The sequence below is a fragment of the Aythya ferina genome, assembly GCF_964211825.1.
Source record: "Aythya ferina genome assembly, chromosome: 13".
Classification (NCBI taxonomy): domain Eukaryota; kingdom Metazoa; phylum Chordata; class Aves; order Anseriformes; family Anatidae; genus Aythya; species Aythya ferina.
The window spans coordinates 17,900,351-17,928,108 of record NC_140311.1 but is presented as its reverse complement, the minus strand read 5'-3'; the positions used below and the strand labels follow the sequence as shown (position 1 = coordinate 17,928,108).

The following is a 27,758-nucleotide window of genomic DNA, read 5'->3' as shown; positions in this document are numbered from 1 at the left end:
GATACTCACTAGGGGTCGTTGGTGAAGCGGGGGCTCCGCGGGGGCTGGTAGCCGTAGAGGTGACAGTAGAGCACGTCGAAGCAGAAGCAGCACATCTCGGCCGACACCACCATCTTCCTGCAGCCGGGCCCGCCGGAGCCGGCGCCGGGGGAGGAGGAGAGCAGCGAGGCGGCGGCGGCCGGCGGGGAGAGGCCGGCGGCGCCCCCGCCGCAGCTGGGCGGCAGCGGCGGGGCCAGGGCGCAGCCGGCGGCGCCCCCCGCCAGCCCCCCGAGGCCGTTGAGGCGGGGACCCCCCGGCGGGGGCAGCGCCCCCGGCTCGCCGCCCGCCGCCGCCGCCGCCCCGCCGCAGTGGGAGCCGCCGCCGCCGCTCCCCGGGCCGGCGGCGCCCGACGGAGGGGAGCTGGAGAGTTTCTGCTTCTTCACCCCGCAGCAGCCCGCCGCCATCTTGGAGCCGTCTCCCCCCACGCAGCGCTTCCGACCCATGGCGGGGGGGCCGGCCGAGCGGCCGGGGGACGTGCGGCGGCCCGCTCCGCCTCCTGCCGGGCCCGCTCCGCCTGCAGCGGGGAGGAGGAGGAGGAGGAGGAGGAGGGAGAGACAGAGAGACAGAGAGAGCGGCGTTAGAGCGAGCCAGCCGGCCGGCCGCCTTCCCCCCTCCCCTCCTCGGGCCGAGCCGCCTTCCCCCCCCCCTCCTTCTGTCAGGGCAGCGGAGCGGCTCCGCCCCGGTGCTGGCAGAATGAGGTGGAAATGCCCCCGCACAGCCCCCGAGCCGGCTCCGAGCCCTGCTCAATAATTGAAGTGACCTGAGCTGCCTTCGGCTGGGGAGCAGAAGGGAGGGGGCGGGCAGGCGGGGAGCCCTGCGGAGAGTGCCGGGATGCACCTATCGGATGCACAGCGCTCTGAGGGCTGAAATGTTAGATTTTATATAGACACACAGCGTGTTTTTGCATCGCAGCTTGGGCGATTGCTTCGCACCCCCCTAAGCGGCGGCTCCACGGCCCCGGAGCCTGCAGCTCGGGCTGCCTCGTGGCGAGCCTCGAGGGAGGGGAAGGCCCGAGGGAAAGGCCGGAGCTCCGCAGGGCTCGAGGCATCCCCAGTTAAGCTGGGCAGGCTGCTGAGGGGGATTTTACATTAGCCTCACATGTCTGAATTTATTGAGAGACTTCACGGTGGCCATAAAGTACTTAACAACCTATATATACGTTTTTGAAAAGAACACCACTGGTGTCATGGGGCTAGCTCTGGCATGGGATATAGCAGCTGGGTACCACAGAATAGCAGCACAGCCATATCAAGGTAGGCAAGGGAGCGAGGGCTGCCTCGTACAGCTAAAACTCTGAATATTGCAAGTTTAGAGAGACACAAAGTCATTATCTAGTTGCAAACGCGGTCTACAGAAAGGTTTTGCAAGCGCAAACTACAGAGATTCGGGTCGGAAAGGGTTTCTTCAGCATCCTCATGGTCTTAATACTGTCTGGATATTTAGTTATTATGGATTTGAGGAGGAAATCAATGGTTACTGGAGCTCTAATACTACTTGGTTAAAAAGCCCTTCAAGGGCTTCTGTCCAAATACTGGCCGAAACTTCTCTGTTTGAATCATAGCCTGAGGTGAAACAGCTGCAGGGAATAATAGCAAACAGAAAAGAGAAGAATTCGATGGTGTAAGGCAGTCTTTCGTATTTTAAATTTTAATGTTTGTGTTTGGAGAAGGTAAATACTTGAGAGTGGAACCCAGTTTCCCTCTCTGAAACAACTTTCACTAAAAACAAAGGCAGCGTCTTCCACTTGAGGGATTCATTTGTTTAAAATCAGTTAGCAGTGACACCTTCTGTTGCTTTTGAGAAAAGAGTTTCTTCAGGTATTGAATTCCGGCTTTTTCTAAGTTTTTCACTGCTCTGTGGTCTTTAGCACTAACATGCACAAAAAAAAAAAAAAAAAAAAAGAAAAATTAAAAGCTGATGATATGGATAGAAATACAAATCAGTCACTCCACTGGGACAGGCAATTGTGAGGTTCCGGGTAAGTCTCAGAGCTAGGACTGATACCCTCATGCAGTATCAGCAGTACCAATAGTGCACAGTGATCTTGATTAAATATCGTATTGCAGTGCTCCCTGAATGAAGGACTAAATTAAATACGGTACTCGTTCATTAAGAACACCATCCTTCCTCCACTTCTGCAGATGCTCTTCTCTGTATTTGCCTGCAAACTTACCAGCAGTTGTGCTATTTTTTCCTCAGCATAGTGTAATACGTACCAAATTTCTCTTTTGTTGAGACAATAGCAAATATATGAACACAACTGCGGTAACTACTGCTTAGTGGAATCAGGAAGACACAACTGCATCATCTGATATTTTGGTCATTATCTTGAAGTGGAAAGAACTGTAGATTAACAAAACAATTTTTGTAACTCAGTGGAAAATTTCCATTTATATTTGAATAAGAGTTTATTCTTTGAATGAGATGGCTTTGGTTAACTGCAACATCTGTTTCATTGGCCCCTTGGCTTCAGGTAAAGCTTGAGTTCCTTTACATTTCCTATTATAAGGAACCCTAAATGTGTTCAGTTTCTTCATTTATAGAGCGTTTCTATATTTTGCCAACTTTAGCAGATTTTCTCCTGTTGGTTGATGACTGTGCTGTGCCTCGTATGCAGTCAAATTCACTAAGTGAATTCAGCATAAAAAAATCCTAACAGTCGGAGTGGAGTCTAGGATGGTAGTGCAATTAAATCAGTTTAATTTCTGTGTGATGTAGCTCTTCTTTCAGACTCCAGCTGTGTAGCACTCTTGCTCACTTTATGTTCTAAAGTCCCAGTGATTTTAAAATTGTCTCTTGTTACAAGTGAGAGATTTAAATTAGTTTTCAATTAAAATTCTTGTCAAGTGCTGTTATGGACACGGTGATAAGAAATATAATACTACTTGTAGAAAGGTATTTCACAGTGATCCAAACCTGCTCTGAAGGATTGCCCTTCTTAAACAAACAAACAAAAATCCAAACAGATTGGCTGGTATCTGGGGGAAACGGTGTCTTACTGGGTGTGATCCTTCTGAATCCAAGATAAAATTTGCACTGACTGTAGTGGGAGTCAGGTAGCTCTCAAGCAGGCCAAAAGAGTATCTTTTGATACTCTTTTGATACAAAAGAGTATCTGTGTTGTGAGTATCTTACAACCTAATTACTAGTCAAGAACAACGAGAACAAGGAAACAATGAGCCAAAACTGGGCTGCACTGTAAGCAGGACTGATATAATCCTTGCCTTATTAGTATCCATTCTTTTAATAGGCACTGTGACAGGTGAGAGATTTAAAAGGGTACTTAAAATAGCACGTTTAGGCTGTGGTTCTTTGTGCATTTCTGCAGTAGTAGTAATGTTGGTTTAAGCAGCTCTACCTCAGCTGATTGTTCTTTTTCCTGTCCCACCCATTCTGCTGTGTCCGTGCAGCTGTTTGGGCAGATGTGAGGCAGAAGATGAAACTGAAAAACAATTATTCTTTTCCCTTGATTATTTTTCAGCCAAATCAGTTCTCCAGTCCGCTATATCAGAGGGCTGCCCGAGAATCTGTGTGGGTCTATTCTGGGGGGGGGACTGTACAAAACTGAGAATTAATAGCCTTGAGCAGCTTAAACAGTGCTGTGGAAAAATGAGAAAATGCAGCCCAATGTGACATTGCACATATTTATGGGGAAACTGTCGGAAATTAGAGGCTTTTGAGTTTTAAATAATAGGTGATGAAGGCCAGTGGAGGAAAGATATGAATGAGAGAAGGTAGATGAACAGCCTTGAAAGTGAAGAAAAGTAGTTTATACTTAAGATTGTAGAAAAGTCAGAGCTAGGGAATGAAAGAAAGGGAAATGGAAAGAAAGTCCTCTTTTCCAAATATATCATTTTCCACTTTCTTAGAACTAAGGGAAACATTATACCACAGTTTATTCTGTAAAAATGAACTCCCAAAAAGTGTGCGACGTACATGGTCAGAATCTCTGTGAAGTTGTTAGTTTTATTGTGGAGGATATTATTCTAGAGAAGAGTCTGTACTTACATTCCCCAAAATTCAGAGGTTAAATTCTATCTTTGTAGCTTCCCATCATAATGATCTTTTTTTGGATGGGTCTGCCATAAAACTGGAAGATTTACATTCTGAGAATTCCTTTGGTCTGGGGAGTTCCCACCCATTGTGGAGACAGTCTAGACAACTCTCCCCTTGCACTGCAGCCTCCGAGGCATTATGAGTGTAGCTAGGAAGAAAGTGGTTTTGCCTGGTTGGCTTTCTCACATTATTCCCAAACTGGTCTATCACACTCTGGAGGCTCATATGAGTTTTCCTTGGTATATTCTGCGCAGACAGAATAGTCACTGCTCTTCAGTAGGCTCACTGCCTCAGCTGTGCCCATGAGAAATTAGACGCAGCTCTGAATCTAGGCCAGAAAGTGTGCACAAAATCCAATAAAGTTAACTTGCACATGCCTGAGAACAGTAATTGTTCTTACCAGTTAGAGGCCATATCCTGCTATTGTTCCATATATTAAGCCCCTATTGAAGTCTCTCCTAAAAAATCTTGTACAAAAATTCATTTCAGGATGTGATACCAGCCAGCAGACAAAAGGTCCTCTCATGTTGTGTTACTGGAATCCTGGCCCTGTTTCATATTTTGAGCTATGTTACAATATCACCACCCTGTGAATCTAGTCTGTGTTATTTTAAATTTAACATTGTTTTACAGGCATTTTGCACTCTTACGCAAATTTAGGGTTTGGTCCCGTTAAACCATCTGTGCATGGAGCTTGCACTACAAAACTGGGCATAGACTTGCAAAAAAAAGATTTCCAAGTGTAATTTCTCTATATATCTAGGATTGGGCAGTCCTCTAACTAGAGACAGAAATGTTAAATGTTAAAAGTGTCAAGGGAGTCAAGAAAGTAATTTAATTAAAAACCTAAATATCAAAGCACTTGCAATAAGGTGAGACTAGGAGCAGCTTTTCCATGGAATTCGTTTCACTTAATTTTGTGAAGCTGCGTTCTTCCTCCAATACTACGTCAATGCAATGTCCTATCTTCTTCGAATGTATTTTTCCATTGTACAGTGATAAAAGAATATGTAGCTTACATAGCAGTATTCTCACTGGAAATTCACCATGGTTCCGTTGAGGTCAGTGGAGCTTCAGTGATTTATGCTAGCTGATACATTAATAATAAGCCTTAGGACATATTTTTTGACATGGCTGTTTGTAGTTAGTCTCCTTCACAAAATGTTTTCCACTGCTGTAGAGCAAGCATATGGATTAACAGCATTTCTCTTTTATGAAGAGTGCAAAGTGCTTGTTGTAAAAGTTTAAAATCAGTAAATTTAGAACAATCCGTGGGTATCTGTTTACCCAATGCAGTCATACAGCCACCGCTATTGAAACCTCACCACAGTCGAATCAGACACGGCAGCTGAGGTGTATAAGGATAGAAAGTTATCATTCATTTCTAATTGAATAATTTAGGAGGATAGAATGTAATTGCTGAGAATTATATCTGATCAGAACATCACAGTTACATTTCTGTTCATTTCTAGGAGTTGTACTAGACCTCTAACCGGGTGGTCAGTAGTTGATTTTGCATCTCATCTAAAAACACTGAAATGAAACGTACATAAAAGCTCAGTTAATGCAAGGAGCAGAAATTTCAGAAAAGAGGGGAATGTTAGCAACATTAATTATTTGTTAACAGTGTCAGTTGATTCGGATGACAGAAAATGCTCCTGCGTAAGGAAGCTAACAAGCATTAATTTTGGTCTCCCTTTTGATTTAAGACTACTTGAGCTTCCTTTTCAGATGTTATTTAATTTTCTTGTGAAGTGTTTTAATTTACTCTGACAGCTGCTTTTGCTATCTTTTTGCATGTATTATCTAGCTTTTGGTGTGAAGGAATTTCACCTACATTCCTCTAATGGCAAGTTCTTTGCTTAGGTTCATGCTCCCTTGCTCTGGTATTCTACACTGCTGAGATAGCATTGAAGCTGCCAGCTCTCTGTGCCTTTCGGAGAAGTGAGATATGCTGTTCTCCAAACACTAAAGAACTTTTTTCTTTAATCTTTGTGAATACCAAAAATCAGTGAATCTTTCTGCTTGCCCTTTACTATTCTCACTTCTATAAAGGAACTCGTTGATCTTAAGATGATCAAGAGCTGCTTCCGCTGTTCCAGATGGGGCTTCACTAGTCACTTTATATCAGACAATTCTAGTCATGCCTCACAAAATCTTTTAGCTATTGTTTTAAGAGAATGTTCATTAGCTGCACTAGACTATTGCATTTTTTAAAAAATATGCATGTCAGTCATAAGTGTTTCCTTCTACAGTATTATTGTAACATACTGATTATTGAATGTAATTTTTTTCTGTTTCTCTAGATGTATTACCAGCCTTTATATACAATGCCTAAATTTCTTAACCTCCTGTCTTCCAGTGCTTCTGATCTGTACATGTCAACCTGAATGTCATGTCAATCCTCCTTTCTGTGACTGGTTTTATAAAATCACCATTTTTGTCATGCTGGTGCATTTATTTTTTTCTGTGCAAAGAAAAAAACGTTCCCAGTATGCTGGGTTCAAACTGACAAATGCCAGTGTTTGTCATAAAGGCAATGGTACTTTGGTGCTATAAACCTCTAACTGCTAGAAAGTGCTAAATTCATTGTCTTAAGAGAGCCTAGATATCCATACAGAACACTAATTAGTAGCAGATGTTAACTCTTGTGGCAAAAAGCCAGCGAGGCTCCGGCAAAACCTTTCTCATTGCAGTCATCACTTTCATCATTGGCAATTGGTCAGTGCAGCCCCATGAGGCTGGTTCTTATGGTGCCTTGGGAGTCACCTCTCACCCTCACCCTGTCTGCTTTCCAGTATTCAGTCCTGCAGATTGTTCTTTTTTTCAGTGCAGTAGCAAAAGCCAAACAACTCACGTGCACTGCATCCAGCTATTAATTCTTTATTACATCCTTAAGGCTTTGGAGGAGACTAGTAAGCCTCAAGCTGCTGAATAAAGTTTAATCTGAGAATTGGTAGCACCCAGTCTCTCACAGAACTGCAGCCTTATTCATAATTTTGTTGCTTCCTTTCCGCAGCATTCACGTTCTCCAACGTAACATTTTCTGATGTACTTTCTATTGCAAATGTCAGTTCTCCTTTCAGATATGTACAAATCAAATTACTCCAATGAAGTCAATAGAATTTTATTGTTACAGAACAATGAGTTCCACACCAGGCCTTTTAAACCTGTAGGTTCTCACTGTAAATTGATGAACAACTTGTCTGTTCCTAGGTCTCTTGAGCTATCCTCTGGTCTCAAGGAAAACGGTATCTATATGGATACCCACATATGAACACACCAAACTTGGTTTGCGTGCCTGTTCTCAACAGTTTCTTCATGCTTCATATTCTAATCACCTACTGACTGCCAGAGATTGCACAGAGGTAACATATTTTTGTATAAGCACTGAGCATTTGATTTGAGGAAATGACCATTTCCGTGCAGAAGTGATTGAGACAGTCATTAACACTACAAACCTATCCTTATGTTAATTCAGCTTAAAAAAAGCACTCATCTGCCTGTGAGTTTTAATGTCAACGTTGAAATATACTTGTCTAGTGTTTCAGTTAAAACTGGGCTTCTACAGCTGTTACTATTCCATTTGAAATACATCTTTCTAATAGTTTACTCATTTTGGTTAACATTTCTCTATAGCATTTTTATGTATTGGAAGAGTCATTGTGACATACTGCAATAAAATGAGGGGAAGTCTAGTGTAGGAAGTGATCTAAGGGACGGTTGCTGAAACATTTCAGGGGTATTACTTCATGGGCTAGGTCTGTACAACTAACATTCACTTTAAAATAGGGGCTTAGAAAAAAAAATCTTTAAAAAAACACCTATTTAACTCTGAAAAATAATCAAAGTCTGATTTCTCCCTGTTTTTCTATTGCTAAGTTTGTATTTGTTTTCAAAGGTCAAAGTCCCACTGCCCAGTGTCATCACATTCAAATCCCACAGTAACCTGTAAGTATTCTACCTCTGCATTTTTAACCACAATAGAACAGATGCATGAAAATTGTTGTGATCATCTCATGAATACTGAAAGTGTGCCTTTCATTGAGCTATCATTAGGCGTTATATATTGGGGTAGAGTGTGATTTATTATGTAGCTTGTCTTTTTATGTTAAATGCCTATAGTTCAAGAGTGTATGGTTATAGTACAATACATCTACATTTTTAAATACTAGCTCGTGATCTCACGCGCTGCGTCTAAAATGACAGATTCACAGTGTACCAAATCTACTTTTAACTGCTTCTGAAGGTACATTTACTTTAAACCCATTTTTTTTACCTGGTTAAATCAGAACTGAAAGTTATCAAAGAAAAATATTGCATTTGCCCTTTGATGAACAATTACCAAGTGTTAGATATTCAGAGTGGAAAATGGATAGCGTTTTATTTTATGAGTCCACTAACTAATAGTGAATTAGAATAAAACTCCTGTGGGAACTCATTTGACATTCACATGAATAACAGATGAGTTCATTATGATCTCCTGCTTATAAAAAGAATGGCAAATGAATTCATAATTATTAGGCATTTAAAAATAACACATTCCCCCAAAAGATATAATTCTGCATTAAATACCCGGCTGTAGTTCAGCTGCAGGGCTTTGAAGAACCTGAAATGAAATGGTAGCACAGCATATAGCTGAAACTGAATGGCAGGCTGATGATTTGGTCATTTGCCATGTTCTTTAACTGCTCGTTAACCAAAGTAATGAAGACCTATATTCTGTTTAATGTTTGAATTAATTCTGAAATTTATAGCGGGTCCTTACTTCTGAAGCAGAGACTATGGATTAGATATATGGTGCATGAAACCATTATACTGGGTACGCGTATGAAGAGGATTTCAGTGCATATGGCTACTGACATGTACTCATGTCCTAAGTTCCTATGGGCATCTTGTTTGAAAATTTATTAGACTTGAATTTTGCAGGGCTTTTTTTTTTTTTTCTTTTTTTTTTTTTTTCTTTTTTTTTTTCTTTTTTTTTTTTTTTTTTTTTTTCTGTGGGATAGGCAGCTGTGTATATGACAAATACTACTCAGGACAGTTATTTTGCTAGAAGTGATGTTCTCAAATACTTGCCAGGCCGCCACATTAGCATTTTGCTGACAGCCTGGCAGGAGACAGCTCTTGTACGAATTGTAACCCTTGCCCTGTGGTGACTCTAAGAGCACAAGGGTCCCTAAAGGTTACCTTGTCTGCCAGGCAGAGAGGGAAGTGAGAGATGCTGAGAACAAGAATTCAGAGGATAACACAGAGAACTTGCAGAAAAGAAGGGCATAAGGAAAGTGCTTTCTTTGAACTACCTCTACCAAGGGCATAAACAGAAAAGGGATCAGAAATAGTTTAAATGAAGGGTGTTTTAAGAGCCATGGACACTAAAGAGATGCAGGATTCTTGCCTGCCAAATCATACATGTCATCTTGATAGTCTTTTTGAAGGTGGAGTAAAGAAGATTTGGGTTTTCTGTATGAATTTTGACCCCAAAGGTCAAAAAACTTTTTTTTTTCTTTGTTTTTTTTTCCAAGGAATAGGGAAGTAATGCTGTGTACATGACTGATGTCATCTCAGTACAGAGGTAAGGAAATGTGTGAAAGACCTTGTGCACATATAGATACTGAAGTCACATTGCCATGTTTTCTCACGTTCCTGTCTCCCTAGCAGCAGCCCAAGCCCTAACACAGCTATGTCACCATGAACTGTGTGGTCATACCTACATCACAAAGTGAAGCAGCCATATCAAATGGGATCGTATTTGTACTTCACTCAGAGGTCTGCAGTGGCCTGAAGCTGCAGTCCATCATGAGGTGAGTGGACTCTGTGACCAACCTAGGCTGTGTGCTTAAGAAAAGGAGCTGTAAACACAAAAATTGCGGAGTAGGAAGGATGCACAGAGGCAAGGGTCAGAGGATTGTGGTGTTAGGGCCCTGCTGTGGAGTCATGAAAGGGCGCACAAGGACTACAAATATATTAGCCAAAACTGAATTCTCTAACGTAGTAGTACTTTTTTTTTTTTTTTTTTTTTTTTTTTTTTCCCAGTACTGTTTATGTAGCTTTTACTAATAGGGAAAATGATCAGAAAAGCTGTTTGGGCTACACAAAGTTTGTAGAATTATTTGAGAAACCATTAAATGAAGATTGAATGAGTTATTTCTGTACTGGAACAAGAATTGCCAGCTGTGCTTTAACAGTTGCAAAGCTGCCAGTGGAGGAATATGATTTATACATTGCTGAATTACATTGCTTTTAATTTTAAAGGTCTATTGTCAGTATTCGTTTGAACTTCTGACTTTATCTGGTACAGACAGCTAGGGCCGAGCAGATGCTTCAGATGAAAAAGAAAAATGCCCATAATTAAACCCAATAGATAAAAAGAAATCATGCATCAGGGAAACTATTTCCTGAGTCCTGTGAATTACTGACTGAAGCATGTGGTTTGATTACAGTTATTGCCTTAATGCAGAGTTTCAAGTCTTAAAGGCCTCATGAGGACAATGCAGGAAACCTGTTCTATCTGCTATGTATGAAGGAAGGGGTATGTGAACTGTTGTATTCATACATTCACAGTTTCCAAGACCAAGGAGATAACAATAGCTATTCATGCTAACTATCCTACATACACATTTCTTTTCCTTAAAAGATAAGTAAGAAGTCTGGAGGTTTGCTGGGTTTTGGTTTTGTTCAAAACCAGTGCGTTATGAATTCATTTGTGATGAAACTTTCAATGTTTCCATTCTAAAATATCTATCATCTTTCAGAAAGGTAGTTACTTGCTTATACATCATTTAATATTTCAGTGTATTTATGATTGTCAATATTTGGGTAAATCAGGGTGGCCTATTGCATCTCCCTTCTGTGAAAAAGGGAATCCCTTCCATGAAGCTTGTAGACAGCTCTTAATTAGTTACTTCTAATAAAATCTGACAACTGTGTTCACAAAGACACCTTTTGGAAAATTAGGAAAGGAGTAGTGTTAGAAAGAAATTATTACTTAGAATATTCATAGAAGATTCACTTTATTTTTTGCAGGAAACAGGTACAATTGTGGTGGTATTTGGATTATATATATTAGATTTAGAGACTTGGCTTCAGAATGTGCTTACAATATGACAAGTCTCAATCTGAATCACCTTAATTTGTGCTATGTTGTCCTGCAGCATATAGCAAAACATGTTTGTTCTAAATCTAATGAAACAGTAATTAGAGTAAGTAAAGGCAATTGGCAGTGATTGAAATAGTAATAATACACTGCATTTCAAACGTTTGTTTAGTGACCTCAGCCTGTTATTTTACTGCTAGAGAACAAACCTCTCTCAAATTGCATTTGTCTACCACTGAAATGTTCCTATAGCATACACTACCCACATTAGGGCTAATTGATAATAATTCATTCTCCAGAAGGTTTGCTATTATCAGCTTTGTTTATGTAAAGTGGAGATTAAAAAATAGTTCTGTTTCTTGCAAACTGCTGTGCAAATTTCATCTACTCTTATTAGATCTCATTATCTCCTAGGAATGATATGTGATTCCTCTCATAATGGGGAAAAAGATAAGCAAATACAGCATAGGACTCAAAGAAATCTTTGAATTTTAGTAGGCAGAACATTATTTGTATTTGTTAAACCTAAAAAATATGTTATGATCTTTCTGTTCTACTTACAAGTAATGTTGCCATAAAAATCCATGCCAAGAAAGGAATAAATCTTGTGAATGTAATATGTATATAGCATGTATCTAAAAGGAAGCATGAATAGAAATGTTACCTTTTTCATTTTTTATTTTTGCTTTACCCCATCTTGTGTCCTAGTGCTCTTTGCTGCTCTGATTCAAGACGCCAAGAACTCAGAGATAGGTTCATTAGGAAAATACATATATCTGTTGCATTTCTACAGTAGATTAAATGTAAAATCACATCTTAGCTCTTGTGATGATGTGCTCTCTGAAATCTCCAAGACATTCAAGTGTATAGTTAATGTAAGAGCTGCTCCTTTTAGCTACTCTTTTGATAATTAACTTTTTTTGTAACATACCTCACTGATTCAGAATGGTGTTTGTTCAAAAGGATGGAGGTCTTGTAAAATAAGTGGTATTTTTACTTGCAAAATTTGAAAAGAGAAAACATACAAAGCTCCTCATCATAAAGTTCAAACTACTGCATCTGGATAGAAATCCTTCCTTTTCCAGCTGTATTATTTTTCTCAGTTCTAGGGAACCTTCAATATGTGGCTCATAGGCAACAGACAAGATGAGGAGAATCCAATTAGTTCCTTACTCTCTGTAATTTATGAACTGTATTCACCAGATGATTAATTTTCATATATCTCATTACATTTATTAACATACAAATGCATTTAAATTTCTTATTTATGAGCTTGCACGTCACTGCCTGTATGCTTGGTGGTACAGGAAAATGTAGCTCTGTGTTATTTTATTGGGAACTTGTTCTGGCTTTCAAGCACTGAAAACGTGTTGCGATGTTTCTATTTCAAATACTGCAAGAGAATTTTAAAATCCACATAATTTATTTATTTCGGTATACTGCTTGCGAATATCCTCTATTTTTTTATTCTAGCAATTTTTTTTACTGATTTTTCTCCTCTACCCCTGACAATTAAATGCAAAATATTAAGTCATGTCCTTTCAGGCAATGTAGTTCATGCCTTTATATATTAAGCACTTTCTAAGTACGATGCCTTTTTTCAAAGAAAAAAATCTTGAGGAAATTTTTTTTTTTCCTCTTCCAGAGGTAGTTTCACTGTTTTGTTTATTTGATTTTTGTTTGTTTCTTTGATTGCTTGTTTTGTTTTTATTTCCCCCTTTTGTTATTCTGCAGAGGTACTCTGTTAGGATTTGATGCAGACTCTTTAAATCAATGGGAAGGTTCCTGCTGACGGTGATGGGCTTCAGATGAACGCATTCTTTCCTGTGTCTGAACCAACCTCAAAAGCAGGGGAAAGATCCCAGGCGTTCACAGTTGAGCTATTCTGATCTCAGATGTGTTTAGCATTAGTATGAGAATGAAGAACATGGCACGTCCACCCCATTTTTCTGTTGAGCCAGGCCAGGTGTGGTGTGGTAAATCCAGGAGCCTGATGTGACACTCTTCTTCCTCCATGGAAATTCTCTGCTGGCAACTTGCAAGCAGCATGTGGCTGCCTGCTGCTGCCTGGGCGGTGCAAGCTGGGCAGACCTGGCCCTACCTGAGCTCCGAGCCACCTCCTGGGGCTGGCCTGGGAAACTTCCCTGAGGAGAGCTGTGTGAAGGTCTGCGGCAGGGCAGAGGTCCTCCTGCAGCCCAGTTTGCTTTATTTTCAAACGCCATCGGAGTCTGTCTGGTATGAAACCGTGCTGCGTGTCTGCACCCATGCAGACCTCGCTGCATAGCTTCTACTTGACTGGAGAGATAAAAATAATCCCTGACATAAATCAACTTTGTTCTGCCTCAGAACATAATTTAAATACCTTCTCCTGGCTGCTCTCCCCTCTTTGTAAAAGCAGCAAGTTCCCTTTCTGGCCTTCACACTCCAGTCCTAGAAAATGGTTAATGAGGGGCCCCGCCATAGCAAGGCAGAGATGCCACTGGGAAGGGACGCAAGCAACATCACCTAGAAAATGGTGGCAGGAGGCAGGAAGGTTAGAAAGCCTGTTGATTATTTCCTTTCCCATGATTATAAACATGGCTTGAATTTAGGAAAATAACTGGACAAAAATTTGCAATGGTTTTTAAATTCCTAGCAAAACAGAGTTTTGAAAGCACTGGGACCATTTTTGAGATTGGGTTGAACTAGAAAAATAAATTCAAGTGAAATAATAGAAAAAAAAAAATAAAGTTTTTAGAGGAAAATTTTTAACACATATAAAAAGAAACTTTTCATCTTTGAATTCCCATTTTCCACTTCAAAATTAGTATAAATTTAAAAAATACTTATTGTTCCAAGGAGACACTATCCTGATAATATTCAGGTGACTTGTGAAAAGTCGTTTGTTTACACCTCTGTTAGGGTGTAAGGACACGGCTCCTCTCTTCTGCTCACCAGGAGAAAGTGTGACCATGTGTGAGAGCATGAGCCTTGTGGCTTACCCTGCCTGGGCTCGACTCCTGTTCTTTGGGATGAAGCTGTGGTGTGCAAGGGCTTGTGAACTCATCAGGCTGCACAGCTCAGCACACACGGGGTAAATGTCACCTTATCAGTCACAGAGCTTTCCCTTATGCTTTGTGTTCTTGTTCTTCTCTTTCACCTTCCTTCTTCCCTAGTCAGCCCCAGCTCGTTTCCAATAAATGCAGCATGTAACATCATTTTCAGGTAGTCACTGGATGAGAACTCCACATGCCCAGTCAGACTCCCCCTTTTTCTCAGGCTGATCTGGGCAATTCAAAGTCTAAATCTTCAGATCAGGGGTTCATCTACTTTTTTGTTTTGTTTTGTTTTTAAATATTGACCCTGCATGGCTGACTTGGAAGGATCCTTTCAGATTTTAGGAAGACTTTTGCTCAGTCATCGTTGTTACCACAATGCTGTGGGCCTTTGGAAGCTCAGAAAGCAGATACAGTTTCCAGGAAAGGAAAGGCTCAGGAGGCTCAGGAGACCTTTCCTAAGGGAAGTAGATAGGGAATGAAACTGCTGCTGCATGTCTCCAGTCAGAAAACCACTTGAAGATGCATGTGACTCTAAATCTGCGTCTTGTCCCATAGATTCCTGTCTACTCATACAATGGGGTTTTGCTGTTACTGTTTGATGTATTTTAAAGAATACTTCATAGGGCTGATCTAGTAGCTAAAATCTTCACCGAGAGGAAGGCACTATGGATATTGAGAAACTGTTACTGAGATGTAGCCTGTGTGATCAACACAGCTAATAAAAGTTTGCAATCTGAAGAGAAAAAAATGAGCAAAAAGAGAGAAGGGGGTGCTGTTGGTGCAGTTTTGCAGATGGAGAAGGGGCCAAGCCTTCATTCTGCAAAGTATGGAGGCAGAACCTGATTTTTAGCATTTCCAAATGTGTACATTTCGACATACTCTGTTTGATCCTGGCAATGCTTTATGCCTACGCATTTCTAATTTTAACTGTTCTGATTTTTTTTCTACTATAAAAGAGGGGGGCTTTTATAGATTCTCTTCAAACTGCTTTACTTAGATACAGAAGAACATCTACATTCTCAGCAAAACATCAGATTTTCAGTTTGTGCATAGGTATGTGTTTTTTGTTGTTGTTGTTTTTGTTGTTTTCTTTTTGTCTGTTGCAAATTTTCCATGCAGCTGTTCAACTGTACATGTCTAGCATCAAGAGAAACAGAGTACCAGATTTAGTTATATTGGCTGGTTGGGCTAACTTTTCAATACAAAATAACAGGGTTATTTATTATATGGCTCCAAAGTAAGAGCCTTATTCTGGAAGGGATATTTCATTGACATTGAACTGAAAACATAGGCATAATGCAATGAATCTTAAAATTGGCTGGGCTGGTTCTGGACGCCTGTGTTATTCAGTATTCATATCAAAATCCCTGTGTCCAGCACAAGCAGAGTAATGGGATGAGACCTTTTCCCAACAGTATAACCTTTAAGACAAGTTCTAGCAGTCAAGCAGGAAACGATAAAAATAGTACATTCATACTGCTTAACTTTGTCCTGTGTATGGTAGCAGTTTGAATTCAATGATGCTGAGTATGAAGAGGTTTAGTCTTCACATATGCCTTGACACACTCTAGTGGCAGAAACTTGCAGTGCCATTTAGGCAATGGAGCCTAGTCAAGTCGTTTTCTTTTCCATGTGAAGCAATAGTTACAGAAGATGAAAATGTTGTTGATCATTATTAAAATTAAACTAGCAGTTCACAAAGTACTCTTCCAGTCCTATGCTTTTATATAACTTGTATTTTTTTATATATTTTAATATATAAAATACTGATTCAGGGATTTCGCTTGTCTGACATTCGTACAGAGTTTTGAACTATACACCCTGACCTAATCGAGTCAGTGAATTATGCCCACAATACATATGCAATATGTCAAAGTCAATAAACAGCAATTATCCCCAAGTCCTAAGCGCTTGTCCCTTAATGGTAATGGATGCAGATCTTGGGCAACCTCATCTTTTAACCAACCATCATTAAATGGTAAATCAATAACCACATCAAAAAATGTATTTATAGCTAAGCTCCTAAACTAGTGGTTTTGCTTATCACGCTAATCATAAATGATTCACTGCTTTGTCTGCTGAGAAGACATAATGGACCACTTGGCTGCTTCAGTTCTGTCTTCATTTTTTCCCTCACAGAGCTGCCCTGTGGCAAAAGCCCTCAGATAATGCAGTAAAGTATCTAAATATGTGCTTTCTCATCACAGCAGGTAGATAGCCCTACCTATGGCAAAGTGGTTCCTCCAGGATCAAGAACTTGCTGTTGCAATACTTTTGGTTTAGCTGTGGGCTACTACTGATCCTCCAGCCTTGTTGCTGTTGCAGTTTGTCTCACAGTAGGGTGGAGTATCTTTTTGGTTTTTATTGCAATTCACACTAACAAGGCTATTTAGCAGAGCACAACTCAAAATTTCCCTTCCTCAGGAAATTTCGCTGTTTTGAAACTTGCTTTTGATTGCATCACAATGGAAACAAAATCTCATTTTCTGCAAAACAGAAAGAAGAAACATTTCATTCAAATTTCGTGTTTGCATTCGTTATTGTTGCTATACAAAGCAAGTAGATTACATGTCTCTAAGGCTCTGCCTGTTCCTTCCTCAGTACTCTCTATTTGAGGAACTCCTTTCCTCTGTATACGTGCAGCACTCTACGGTGCCCCTGTCGGCAGGGGGGGCTCTATGTACCTGTATTTCCCGTTGTCTTTCAGTCTCTTTTTTTCTAAGGATTTGTGCCCATTTCCATCTCACATTTGGAGCCATTGCCATCAAATTTTATGTTAGACTTTATTTTTCTCAGCCATTAAGTAACTTTCAAGTTGTTTTCCAGTTATCTGGATATCAAATAGTCATGTAGATGAACTGCTCTTGCTGCTCTGCCTCTGAGGCTTTTATATTTTGATTTTTTTTAAGAATGTTTTCTCTTTATATTGGTAAGTTGCTTCAATAACAGTATATCTAAAAGTTCTGTCTAAATACAAATACTTATATGAAAATATGCCTTTCCCTCAGCTTCTGAGAGAAGCTTGCTTTAGATTTAAGAGTGAGTAGTTTTTAGGCTGGTGTAACTCATGGTGTATTGGTGTAATAATTAGAAAGATGCTAACCCAAAATTAGAACTGGTGCGAACAAGTAAATATCCCACTGAAGTCAACAGGAATAGTGCCAGTATATACTGGGAATATATAGACCTTGTTTTTTTGCATCCTCATTTGAACTTTTGTCCTCTGATAGCATGGTCAGACTATATATATCATAGCATTTGTAGTTATGTCATAATATTTTTTTTTAATTATTAGTGAATAGTTCAGTTTTAGAGGTTTTTTTTTTTTCCCTTGTTCTGCTGCCAAGTTCCATGAGAACACAAGCTGTGAGCTAGATCAGAGCTCTAAATTCTTTTTTTCTTTGGAATGGACAAGGCACTTCCAATTCCAGGCATCTGTTATGTTTTCATACATACCTACATGCAACCCTATTTGGGTGATGCGTTATTGTTCCTCACTGCTTTGTAGTGACACAGTTAGAAACGGAACAGCATTGGCTATTCCCTCTGCTGTCTCGAGAGCCATGCTGCAGGTTGGCATAGTTGAGAGGACGTAAATTTGGGCCACAATTCACAGCTCAGTTATTAAAGGTACCACTGTTCAACATACGTCTCAGGTACACCATGCTTACAAATATCCTTTTACTTTGCCATCCGTTCCTTTTGGATCTAGACTCTAATGCAATTAAAGAGGAGACCAAGTCATAAGAAAAAAATAAGAAAATGGTGGATGAGTGAGCATCCAAAGAATACCACCTTGACAAGGTTCAGTCCCCAGTTCCCATGGAGGCAGCAGGGGTTAGCCCAATGCCTGGGCTTTGTAAAGCTGCAGCGTGGAGATTATCTCCTGGCGTCACTGTTGAACTACTCAACTTTTGGCTATTTTTGTGCTTGCTTTGTCCATCTTTCCATTTTAAATTGGTATCAGATGACTCTATAATTTATTTTTGCATCTCCTTCAGGCTCACATTAGAAATTAATGAACATTTGAGTACTGCATGTCAATGTCTTAAAAGTCCTCTGAGGGCATTCCTTGTGGGGAAGGGGTCTTTTTCTAAGACAGAGAGGACCAAACTCAGAGCAGAAAGTCACAATGTACAGAAGGCTAAAAAAAATTGAATAGTTTTAGTGGAAAATTGGAAAATATGTAACTAAGATTATAGCTAACTCAATTACGTTTAGGCAAATCATCTCAGCTACACTGAGGATTTACGTCCTCTGGTGCAGTCAAATGAATCTGATTGTCCTGCACTCAGAGCCAGTTCAGATTCCAAAATAATATAGCTCTTGTCACTGCCAGTTTCCTAACTGAGAGTGTTTGACAGATTCTTCCATCTGGTATGCCCAGGAACAGTGCAGATTATACTGTCCACGTTATCTGTTATTTCATCTCAAGGTGGGAAACGAAGATTCCTTCTGTCTTCCCTTTCCCCTGGACAGTGAAGATCTTTATAAGCATCATCGAATAAAGATATTTGGGACTGTGAGACTCCAAGCTTTGTGCAGCCCTGGTTCCATTTTCATACTACAAGTTACTAATCTTAGGATACTTAATTTGGAAGTTTAAAATAGTTCCTCCTTCTGTTTAAACAGTTTGGTTGCCTTGATGAAAAAGCCAGGTTTATGTTAAAATTCAGGGAAAGCTTTATAAAAATGCATGGAGATTATACAGGAAGACAGTGTACTGCCATCTAAAAATTCTGTGAAGTGGCTCATTTGTTTTCCCCATGATTCTGTAAAGTCACTAAATAGACAAACACATTATGTAGATAGAGAACTGGAGACAGAGGTTATGTGACGCCCAAGGCCATTCAATGAGTCAAAGCTGAGCCAGGATGAAGTTCCCATTTTAGTGTGCCTATTAATAATACCAGCACAGACAAACTACGTGAAAGAACTAAATTTGAAGCTTGTGTGCTATCAGCATGCTCTGCAGGGCTGAAATACTGCTTGTTTCCATCTAACACTGAAGTGGTCAAATTACTAGATATATATATATATATCTATATGACTAGGTCACTGTCATATCTGAAGGCCTTCTCATACTTAATGGTAATAATCTCTTTCCTCTTTTCCAGCTGAGGCCTGTTTTTCCTTTGCAAACAGAAAAATGTTTCATTTGAGCCTTTTTATGCCTTTGGCTTTTGAGAACTGAAAGGTGAATACTGTGTCTGGCATCAACATACGGTCACATCATAACCTATTCAGGGTAAATGTGAAACGGTGTTTGTGAGAACAGAATTTTACCTTCATTTTTTATCCTTGTTAAAAGTGGTATTTACATTTAGTAGATGGTTGGTGCATTCAAATACTGTATTCTCTGAGTTTGTATATTGTATCTCGCTTTAGGTAAAGTTAGTGGCTGTGGTCTCTAACAGGTGGTGGTAGAGGAAATGGTGTTACCTAACCAGGAGAGGTTGGAGTTGGGATCTGCAGTGTGTCATTTGTATCTGCTGGTGGCTCGCCTTACTGGTTTAGGCTTTTCAAGAATGAGCACATTTTTAGATGCATTTGCTAATAGTTCTCCTTAGGATTGCTGGCCTGATCATCATATGTACTGAAACCAAAGTCAATCAAGAATCAGCAAAGTTAAAGAAATGTCCACCAGAGCTGACTAAAGAAAGGTTGGCAGATGTGATGGGGAAGTTAAGGAGTCTTTCACAGCTGTGTTTAACTGGAGCCAGTGTTTAGAAATGCAAAAGGCTGTATCAGAGAGGGTTACTATCCTGCAGTCTGCAAAGCATTATCACTGAATTCATGAAGCTGTAATGACAACTGTTTGTTTTCCTAAGTAGTTTTAAGCAATATTAATTTTAAGTTTTACGATTCAACTAAGTCTTTATACAGGTAACATTTAAAAGTATTCAGCTTACCTATTTCAACAATGTCTTTTTATTACGTGGCAACAATTTAAGTATTTTTAATGCCAGAGATCTAGTCTTCTCATCCAGTGGATTTATTTATTTTCTGTGCAAAATTCTGTGTAAAATTGCCCAGTGACTGCAGATGAACTGTTTCTTGTAGCTTTGTTTTATGTAGCCTTGGACATTTTTAAATGGATCTCTTTGATACATTGTATTGCTGCTGTGGGAGCTCACTGCCGTGCAATCTCAAGATAATATAAGTACTTGAATATTGTGGAATTTGCAGTGACTAATTCCAGTTTTAGGGATGGAATTTCAGTTATAAATTCTGCAAGGATACCTTTCAAAAGTTAGTTTGTAAAGAACAGACATCCATTTCTGAAGGTTAACTTGAAGGTTAACTGCAAGAGAAATGCTGACTTGCGTTGAAGGCTGCTTAGAGCCTTCTCTTTATTGGTACTGCAGTCTGCATAAAGACTTCTGAAGTGCCTGAGTCTAACTACTGCAGTCTGTATGGCACCTGTAGTATTTACACAGCAACTGAGCTGTGATGCTCTGACCTGGTTTGGACAAAAATTTAAGCCTGGTTGCTTAAGGTCTGTTGCTTTGGCATCAACCAGTGTATCAGTCCAGATCTACACTACAGTTTGTCTCTCTCATCCATGTGGCATGCAATTTAATTTTGGTTTGGGGAAGTACGAGTCTCATGCTCTCAGTATTCCCCTCCCTCCACAGTGTACAGTGGAGGGAGTGGAATCAGTACTGGCTGGTGGGCTAAATGCTCAACTTGGCTTTTGAGCGAAAGAGGAAAAATCTCAATGTGAAATTAATTTTCAGTATTCGTTTACACATAAAATGCATTCAATATACCCTAATCTGTGCAGTCTCTTAACAGATTTCTTGCATTCTTCAGAATATCAACATGAACTAAGTTTGCTCCATTCATCCCTCTGTAGCTCAAAGTGGTAATTTTGTTTGTGTGTCTTAAAGAGGGTGATGTTATCACACCAGTGTTACCTTAGTCTTTGTATGGAAATACATGTGATGTCAAAAGGAGCAATGTCTATTAAAGTAAATTGTAGCACCTGCCCGTTTGTCCAGGCATTGCATCCAGGCATTGATTCTTAATCTCCTTTATATTGACATGAATCAAGGGTAGCGCAGTAACCATAGAAAACAGCTTGCAAAAACATACAATGCTTTTGGTAATTGATCATGCTCCATCTTAAAAAAGATAGATTGGATTCTTGCTCTCATCTCACTGCTGCAGTGTATTGTCCTAATTCTAGTCGTAATGGTTGATTTATGTCTGTCTGTTCTTGGGCCAACATTGTTATACATCTTAAATAATTCATTTCCCTGCTGGTGTCTTTACCAAAAGCACTAATAGCCCCAGCTCATTGTTATGAGAGGTTTTCATCTTTCTGGGACATGGGTGACAAGAACTTTGTAGTATCCCAAATAGGGACTCAGTCATACTTACAGGGTGGCATCAGTGCTATCTTGCCTCTGGCATCTTTATCTTTAGTGGTACACTGTAAATATATTCTTGTGCTTTTCACTTCTTGCTCTTTGAACTCAGTCCCTCCACCAGATTTAGTAGAATCAGTCAGGTGCAAAGTAACAGCCAGGAAGTATAAGACTGTTCTTTCAATTTTCCTGAAGGGCTCAGCCATCTCAGCAGGTTGTTGCAGTGTAGAAAGTTACTGCATGGAACTGGAGCCACTGAGAGTTAAAGGTACTTGTAGTCTATTTATGAGTAGTCCAGGATTATTTTTTTTCTCCTGAATTTTCAGCTAAAATTGGAAACAATGAAGTTAAAAAAGTCAGGTGAAGAGAATATAACTCACTAATTACCATGACTGTTCTCATGCACGATAACTGATTTATAGTAACTGTAGTGCATGTCTGAGGATGCCATTAAAATTGGAGGGACAAATTTTGTGATTGTTCAAGTGAAGAAATAATTATACTTTTGACTCATGTTCAGCCTCTAGAACAAGTTCTGCTGTAAATCAGCATGTGTTCCACTTTAGCCACTGCCCTTATTGATATCCGTTAGCCCTTTGCATATACTTGTCTCTAGGCAAAGACCATCAAATCTGAGTTATGGAGTGCCTGGCATTGCTGCTGCTGCTGAATTATAAATTAGTACATTTACAGAGTCAGTTAATCTTTAGTATCTTGTGTGTGGCTGATTTAATGTATATGCACCAAAAAAAAAAAAAAAAAAAAAAAAAAAGAACAGCACAGAGAACTGCTGTCTTCTCCTAGCTTTTCCACTTTTCACAAGCCCCAGGAGGGAGTGCAAGCGATCCAGTGCTCTTTTTTCTAAGGTCGTGAGGCAGGGCCTCAACCAGGAGAATGTGGGCACAGAGAGGTACATGCTGTTACCTGGGCTAGGAGCCGTGCGGGCAATGGGTGCTACCTGCAGAGTTTCAACAGCACCTCCAGCTGATCAGGAGGTGATTTCTATCTGTTCTTCCACAGTCAGCCTCTCTTCTGCTCCACTGCTCCCTCTACAAGAGGAGCCGTGTCTGTATTTTCAGGGACAAGGCCTGCCTACCAAAGGTGGGACCCCTCTCACACACCAGCAACAGCAGTGGCCTCTGCCTACCTGAGAGGGCTGCTATTCCTGGTCCTAGTCTGAAGATTTTGTGTGGAAGGGCTGTGCAGGAGTCTGTGGGGAGCCAAAATGAACGTAGCAGCACAACATGAGTGTGGGCTTGGTTTTGGACATCTGGAGAGTTGCTGATCCCATTAACCTCTATTCCTTATCTAACGAAGCTGGGGTTTTCAGTTTCCAGAGAGCTCCTGTGTGCAACAGTTTGTTTCAAAAATATGAAGTTAATATATCCTAGATGGCATCTTCTTTTTCATTATTTATATTACTTCTTTTCCAACATTCACTGTGTTTCTAATAATATTTTTTCCAATGGCATAATTTAGTATGACATTTCCTAAAGTGATCCCAAACAAGCAGCACTTGAATTGTTATCTGTGGAGTTGCATCACTATAATGAGTTTTATGTTGCTGAAAAACATTAAATTCTGCACAGACTTGTCGTGTCAGTAGACTCCTATTTGTGCTTAGAGTAACTTTTTTTGGAAGAGAAATACAGGATCTAGATTTACATGCATGCCCTGCATCCCGTCTGATGACATAGCAGTTCCTCTCTTAACAGTAAACAATCAAATGCTTTGCTAACCTTTAGCAAAAGCACATCCAGCTATAATCACTGCTTTCTGCCTGTGCTCTCTGTGAAATGCATCGAGTCTCAGTTTTTCCAGCAAGCTGAGTGCTAAAGTTTGGGATCAAGTACAAAATGGAACTGAGGACTAAGGGATTGATTCGTCTGTCTCATCAGACTGATTTAGTATCAGTGACTTCAGTGGCACTGAGACTGAGATCCGCCAGTGGGAGGAGAGAGTCAGGCTCACAGATCAGTCTGATGCTCAGAGGGAACATAGTATCAGAGAAAACTGTCTATCAAAACTGACGAGAGGCTTTTGGAAGCGAAAATACCACTTCCAGAGCCTGATCCGAAACATACCGATACCAGCTGGAGGTTTTGCTTTTGGGTTCTAGTGCTCTGCGTCCTAAGTCATTATATTCTGCATGGCTATGCTATTTTTTGTTTGTTTGTTTGTTTAATTCTTTGCATATTGACATGGTAACTTTTCTGATGCTGAAAATTAAGCCTTAAATAAGAATCCAGTGTCTGAAGGTCTTTGTTGCTGAACACAGTGCCTTCAGTCCACTTGTGCATGTTTCCCCCATCCCTCCAATCAGTTTTCTAAATCAGTCAAAAAACATTTGCAGGCTGGAAAATGAACAAAAAAAATCTCCCTTAGAGAAAGGTGAAGATTGAATTAACTCCTAAAATACCGTTTGGAAGGATGTGCTGACTTTTGCTTCTTCTGCAGACTGTAATACCTAAGCATTTTCATAGGCAAGACGATGGGGCTACATTTGTCCATTATGTTCTTGTCTGTCCTGGCAGCAGATACAGATAGCTTCTGATTGCTTCCTATATCTGAAGGCCTCCCTACCTCAAGTGCAAAGTCAGGCTTTCTAAAACCTCTCAGCAGGACAGCAGACACCAAGTTGCAGTCAAAAATTTGGATGCTGTACATTAAACCCTCAGGAGGTTTCTCTTTTTGCAATCATCATACCAGTAATCTGGAAAGGATAAAACAATTTAGTTTCTCAGAGAAGCCTCAAGTACAGGAAGGGACCAGAAGAATCCCTTCTCCAGTTTCGGTTACCACAAATTCTCAGAATTTGGTTTGTACATTCATTAGGAAAAGAACTGTGTTAATCTTCCTGCAGTAGTATGTATAAGTAAAATATTCTTACAAGTACTTCTATAAAACAGTATGTCCTGTAAAACAGGAATCTCATCATTCTTGCAGAGCTTACTTCATGCATTTCTGTGAGCCTGTGTAGGAAGAACTGTACGATAAAACCGATTCATTTTTAGTACAACTCAGTCTGCTGCATTGGTTTTACAGCGTATTTGTCTTTGTAATGTTAGCACTCTGCTGTGTGGCAGCTTTAAGGTATTATAGCAGAGCCTGTGCACAAGAGAAGATATGTATATAATTGTAAACCAACAATAGCAGGTCTTTTTATAATGTTTCCATCTACAGTATATAAAACAAGTCCCTGATTTGAATTATTTGCTGAGTTAAATAACGAGACTAACAATATACCTAAAATAGAGAAGATCAGGCAATAGAAATACCCACAGTTTCAGTAAGGATTAAAAATTACAGATCTCTAAAAGATGCTAAAATGTAAGTAAAACAAACAACCCCTGGCACTGATCAAAATTAGTGTCAGTCACTGATTTCTAGAACACACAAAGAGACGGTGAGTATAAATGTGTTACTTACAAGTGCTGAGGATTTTAGGGAATGAAAATGGAGACCAGGAGCTGGAGACTGCCTGCCATGCCAGCAGTGTTGATTTGGAAGCGATGGACACAAATAAACGTTCAGCAAAGCTTAAAAAACTGCAATGCAAGGCTAGCCAAAAGTGTCCATGTCCTTACCGTGCTGTGGCTGGCAGGCAATCCGTGTCTGGGAGCCTTCAGTTCCTCTAATCAGGCTCCGGGGATTTTGTTTGCAAGAGAGATTGTCCTTTAAGTGATCAGTGCAGGAAAACAGAGAAATAAAGAGAAATGAGCAAATTGTACAAGGCAAATAGCTGCAGGTCTTTAGCATGCTCCCTGCGTTTTCCTAAGCTGCATCTGCAGTAGAGAAAATATCCCAAAAATAGCTCAGGCTGCCAATGACTTGCTGAAACCTGAGAAAGAATTGCTGAATTTAAAGATCTGGGTTGCTGTGGGTGTATGATTAAAGTGAGAAATTGCTGGCAGGAAGAACCTACGATGAAACCACATGTTTAAGGAGTAACTTGTGAGTTCACTGGTATCAGAACATGAGCTGACCTCTGATTTCCCCCTCCTCCGAGCAATGCCAGTTAACCCTTCGGAGTTCAGCATGGAAGAAAGTTCTGCAACAGGAGACTGGAGAGGAAAAAATGACCAAAAAAGTTCTTTTCAACTGCAACATCTGTGATGCAGTGAGACTATTTTGTAGCAGTGCCGTACTTAATAAATTTCAAAGCAGTCAGGCAAGCTGATGTTTTGCAGAGGTCTTGGAAATTGCACAGTTCTAATTTCTGAAAACCTCTGCCTTGTGTGGGGTGTATGTTAAATTCCTCCTTTAAGCCATTTGTAGTCCCACTGAGTGGAAACATTTCAGGTAACATTTTGCAGGAGAAAGGGTGCTGTAACACTTGGAGAATTTTTTCTGCAAGCAGTGACTTATGAACAAAATTTCAAGAATCGCTAGAGTGTCACAGCCTCAGAGGAGACACTGGTGTCTCTGTGCTGTGCCCAGAACAAATGACAGGAGCCTAAGGACTGCTCCAGGTTGTTCTGGTCTGTAGAGGTGGCCCCTATGGATTCCCTGTGCTTACACAGATCGCTAGAGTGTAGCATCCTTCAGCCCCAGCCCTCAGCTTGCTCCCTGGCACTTTTTTATGTTACTTCCCTGATTTAGAAGAGAACAAGAAGCAGTTGGCACAAAGCTGGGTACAGTGGCTTGAAGCCAGTTAAGTTTCCCAAATAGTGCCAAAAGTAATCCTCAGTAACCTATTTAGGACAGTGTTAAAGCTGCCAGAGCATGGGCTAGGAGCTAGTCCCCGGTTTTCTTTGTACTGACACTGAAAAGGGAAAGAGCTTTCAGTGCTATATCTGGGTTAGGTTCAGCCACATGGGACTGGGTTATGAGAAGCTGCTGCTTTTGGAAAACAATTATGCATCTGAGAAAAAAGGCTGGATATTGCCCTTACTTCAGTCTGCCTTTGTTTTGCCATCAGATTGTCAAGTCATGCCAAACAATAATGGCATCATAAGGAGAACAACATGGGTAATGTGCTTCAGCCACAGAGATGTGTGATCATTACGTAGGACTGTCCACTTTAAAGGACAAGCCATGAAGCTATACTTCTTTAAGAATATCAGAGCATTTTGTCTTGCAAATGCTGTGTGTATGGGAATATATTTAATATATACTAGTTGCTGTCATTTCATGCTACAGTGAAGTTCTCTGGGGCTAAGGAGTTAGGCGTTTGTCCTATGAAAATAAAGAAGTAGTTAAGTTGCACATTTACAAAGGCAGAGAATGCCTGGCTGTGACCTTCCCTTTTGCAGGTGCTTTGGAGGAAAACATGCATTTATCAGCTCGTTTGCTGTATCTGGAGTTCTGACTGTTCTGATCTGAAGTGTTCCAGAAGCTAGAGGAGCAGACACTGCCCGAAGTAGGCTGCTCATTGTTGTATTTATATGCCAACAGCCGGTCTCTGAAGTGCTTCTGCTGACCAAAACTAAATGTAGAGTATTAGAAATTATGGCCTAAATAATTATGACTCTCATGGTGTAGCATCCACTCCCAGACAAATAGCAGTAATTACTCACACATACTTCATATTGGTATATATTATCTCAAATTTAATGGTAAGCTCAAGAAGTCTGATTATGAATCTCCTAAAAAGCCCTAACAAACCTGTTCCTGTCTTTGAAGCAGCAAGTGATAATACAAAAGACTGCATAGTCACCTTTTTAGTAAGTTAATAAAACCTAAAGCCAAGAATAATGGCAGCTAGTGGGTAATTCATCACATGTGGTACACTGCTAGTGATACTTCAGCATAAGGCTACCATTAGAGGCTAGTATCTGTGTGGTAGTAGATGAGCTATGCATTAAAAAAGGAGATTTTATTTTCTACCAATGAGGTCATTAATTCAAACACTCTTTTTGTCTTTCCTTTTTATAAAGAGGTTGCTAATGCAACACAATAAAGCCGTGCTTTGTCTCGAACAATGGGAAACTTAGTATGCTGAGCCATTCTCTTTCTGTTGAATTTCATTAGTGTTGAGAGCTTAGAATATAAATTATACATATGAGATAATGCTTGTTTTTGTATTTTTTAACTTAAATATAACGTAGGGCAAAAGTGAAAAGAAAAAAGTATGACAGATTTTTGAGCAGAGAACAGATGGGTGGTTTGGCATGGAAACAAAGACGGTAGCATACATTCATCGTTCTTAGAGTG

General features: G+C 40.1%; 2 protein-coding genes across 2 annotated transcripts in view; one reads left to right on the top strand and one right to left on the bottom strand.

Moving 5' to 3' along the window:
- Window positions 1-25,376, bottom strand: part of AMMECR1 (AMMECR nuclear protein 1) — a 108,679-nt gene extending 83,303 nt beyond the window's left edge. Inside the window, exons 1-2 of the mRNA XM_084535085.1 lie at window positions 25,190-25,376; window positions 10-553 (exon numbers count right to left, since the gene is read on the bottom strand). Coding sequence (XP_084391211.1) covers window positions 10-553; window positions 25,190-25,361 — 716 coding nt within the window. The 5' untranslated portion in view covers window positions 25,362-25,376. The remainder of the gene's footprint in view (window positions 1-9; window positions 554-25,189) is intronic.
- LOC311444151 (uncharacterized protein) lies at window positions 428-27,526 on the top strand. The gene is made up of 5 exons (XM_084535103.1): window positions 428-1,292; window positions 7,312-7,463; window positions 7,997-8,046; window positions 9,754-9,899; window positions 26,858-27,526. The coding sequence occupies exons 1-4, from the start codon at window positions 1,226-1,228 to the stop codon at window positions 9,788-9,790; spliced, it is 306 nt and encodes a 101-aa protein (XP_084391229.1). The 5' UTR covers window positions 428-1,225; the 3' UTR covers window positions 9,791-9,899; window positions 26,858-27,526.
- The last annotated feature ends 232 nt before the right edge of the window (window positions 27,527-27,758 follow it).

Excerpts from the sequence above, each read along its gene's own strand:
- LOC311444151 (XM_084535103.1), top strand. The coding sequence starts at position 1,226 with ATGGGGCTAGCTCTGGCATGGGATATAGCAGCTGGGTACCACAGAATA. Across the intron at positions 1,293-7,311 it reads AGCAGCACAGCCATATCAAG|GTCTCTTGAGCTATCCTCTG; the intron begins GTAGGCAAGGGA and ends GTCTGTTCCTAG. Across the intron at positions 7,464-7,996 it reads CTGCCAGAGATTGCACAGAG|GTCAAAGTCCCACTGCCCAG; the intron begins GTAACATATTTT and ends TTGTTTTCAAAG.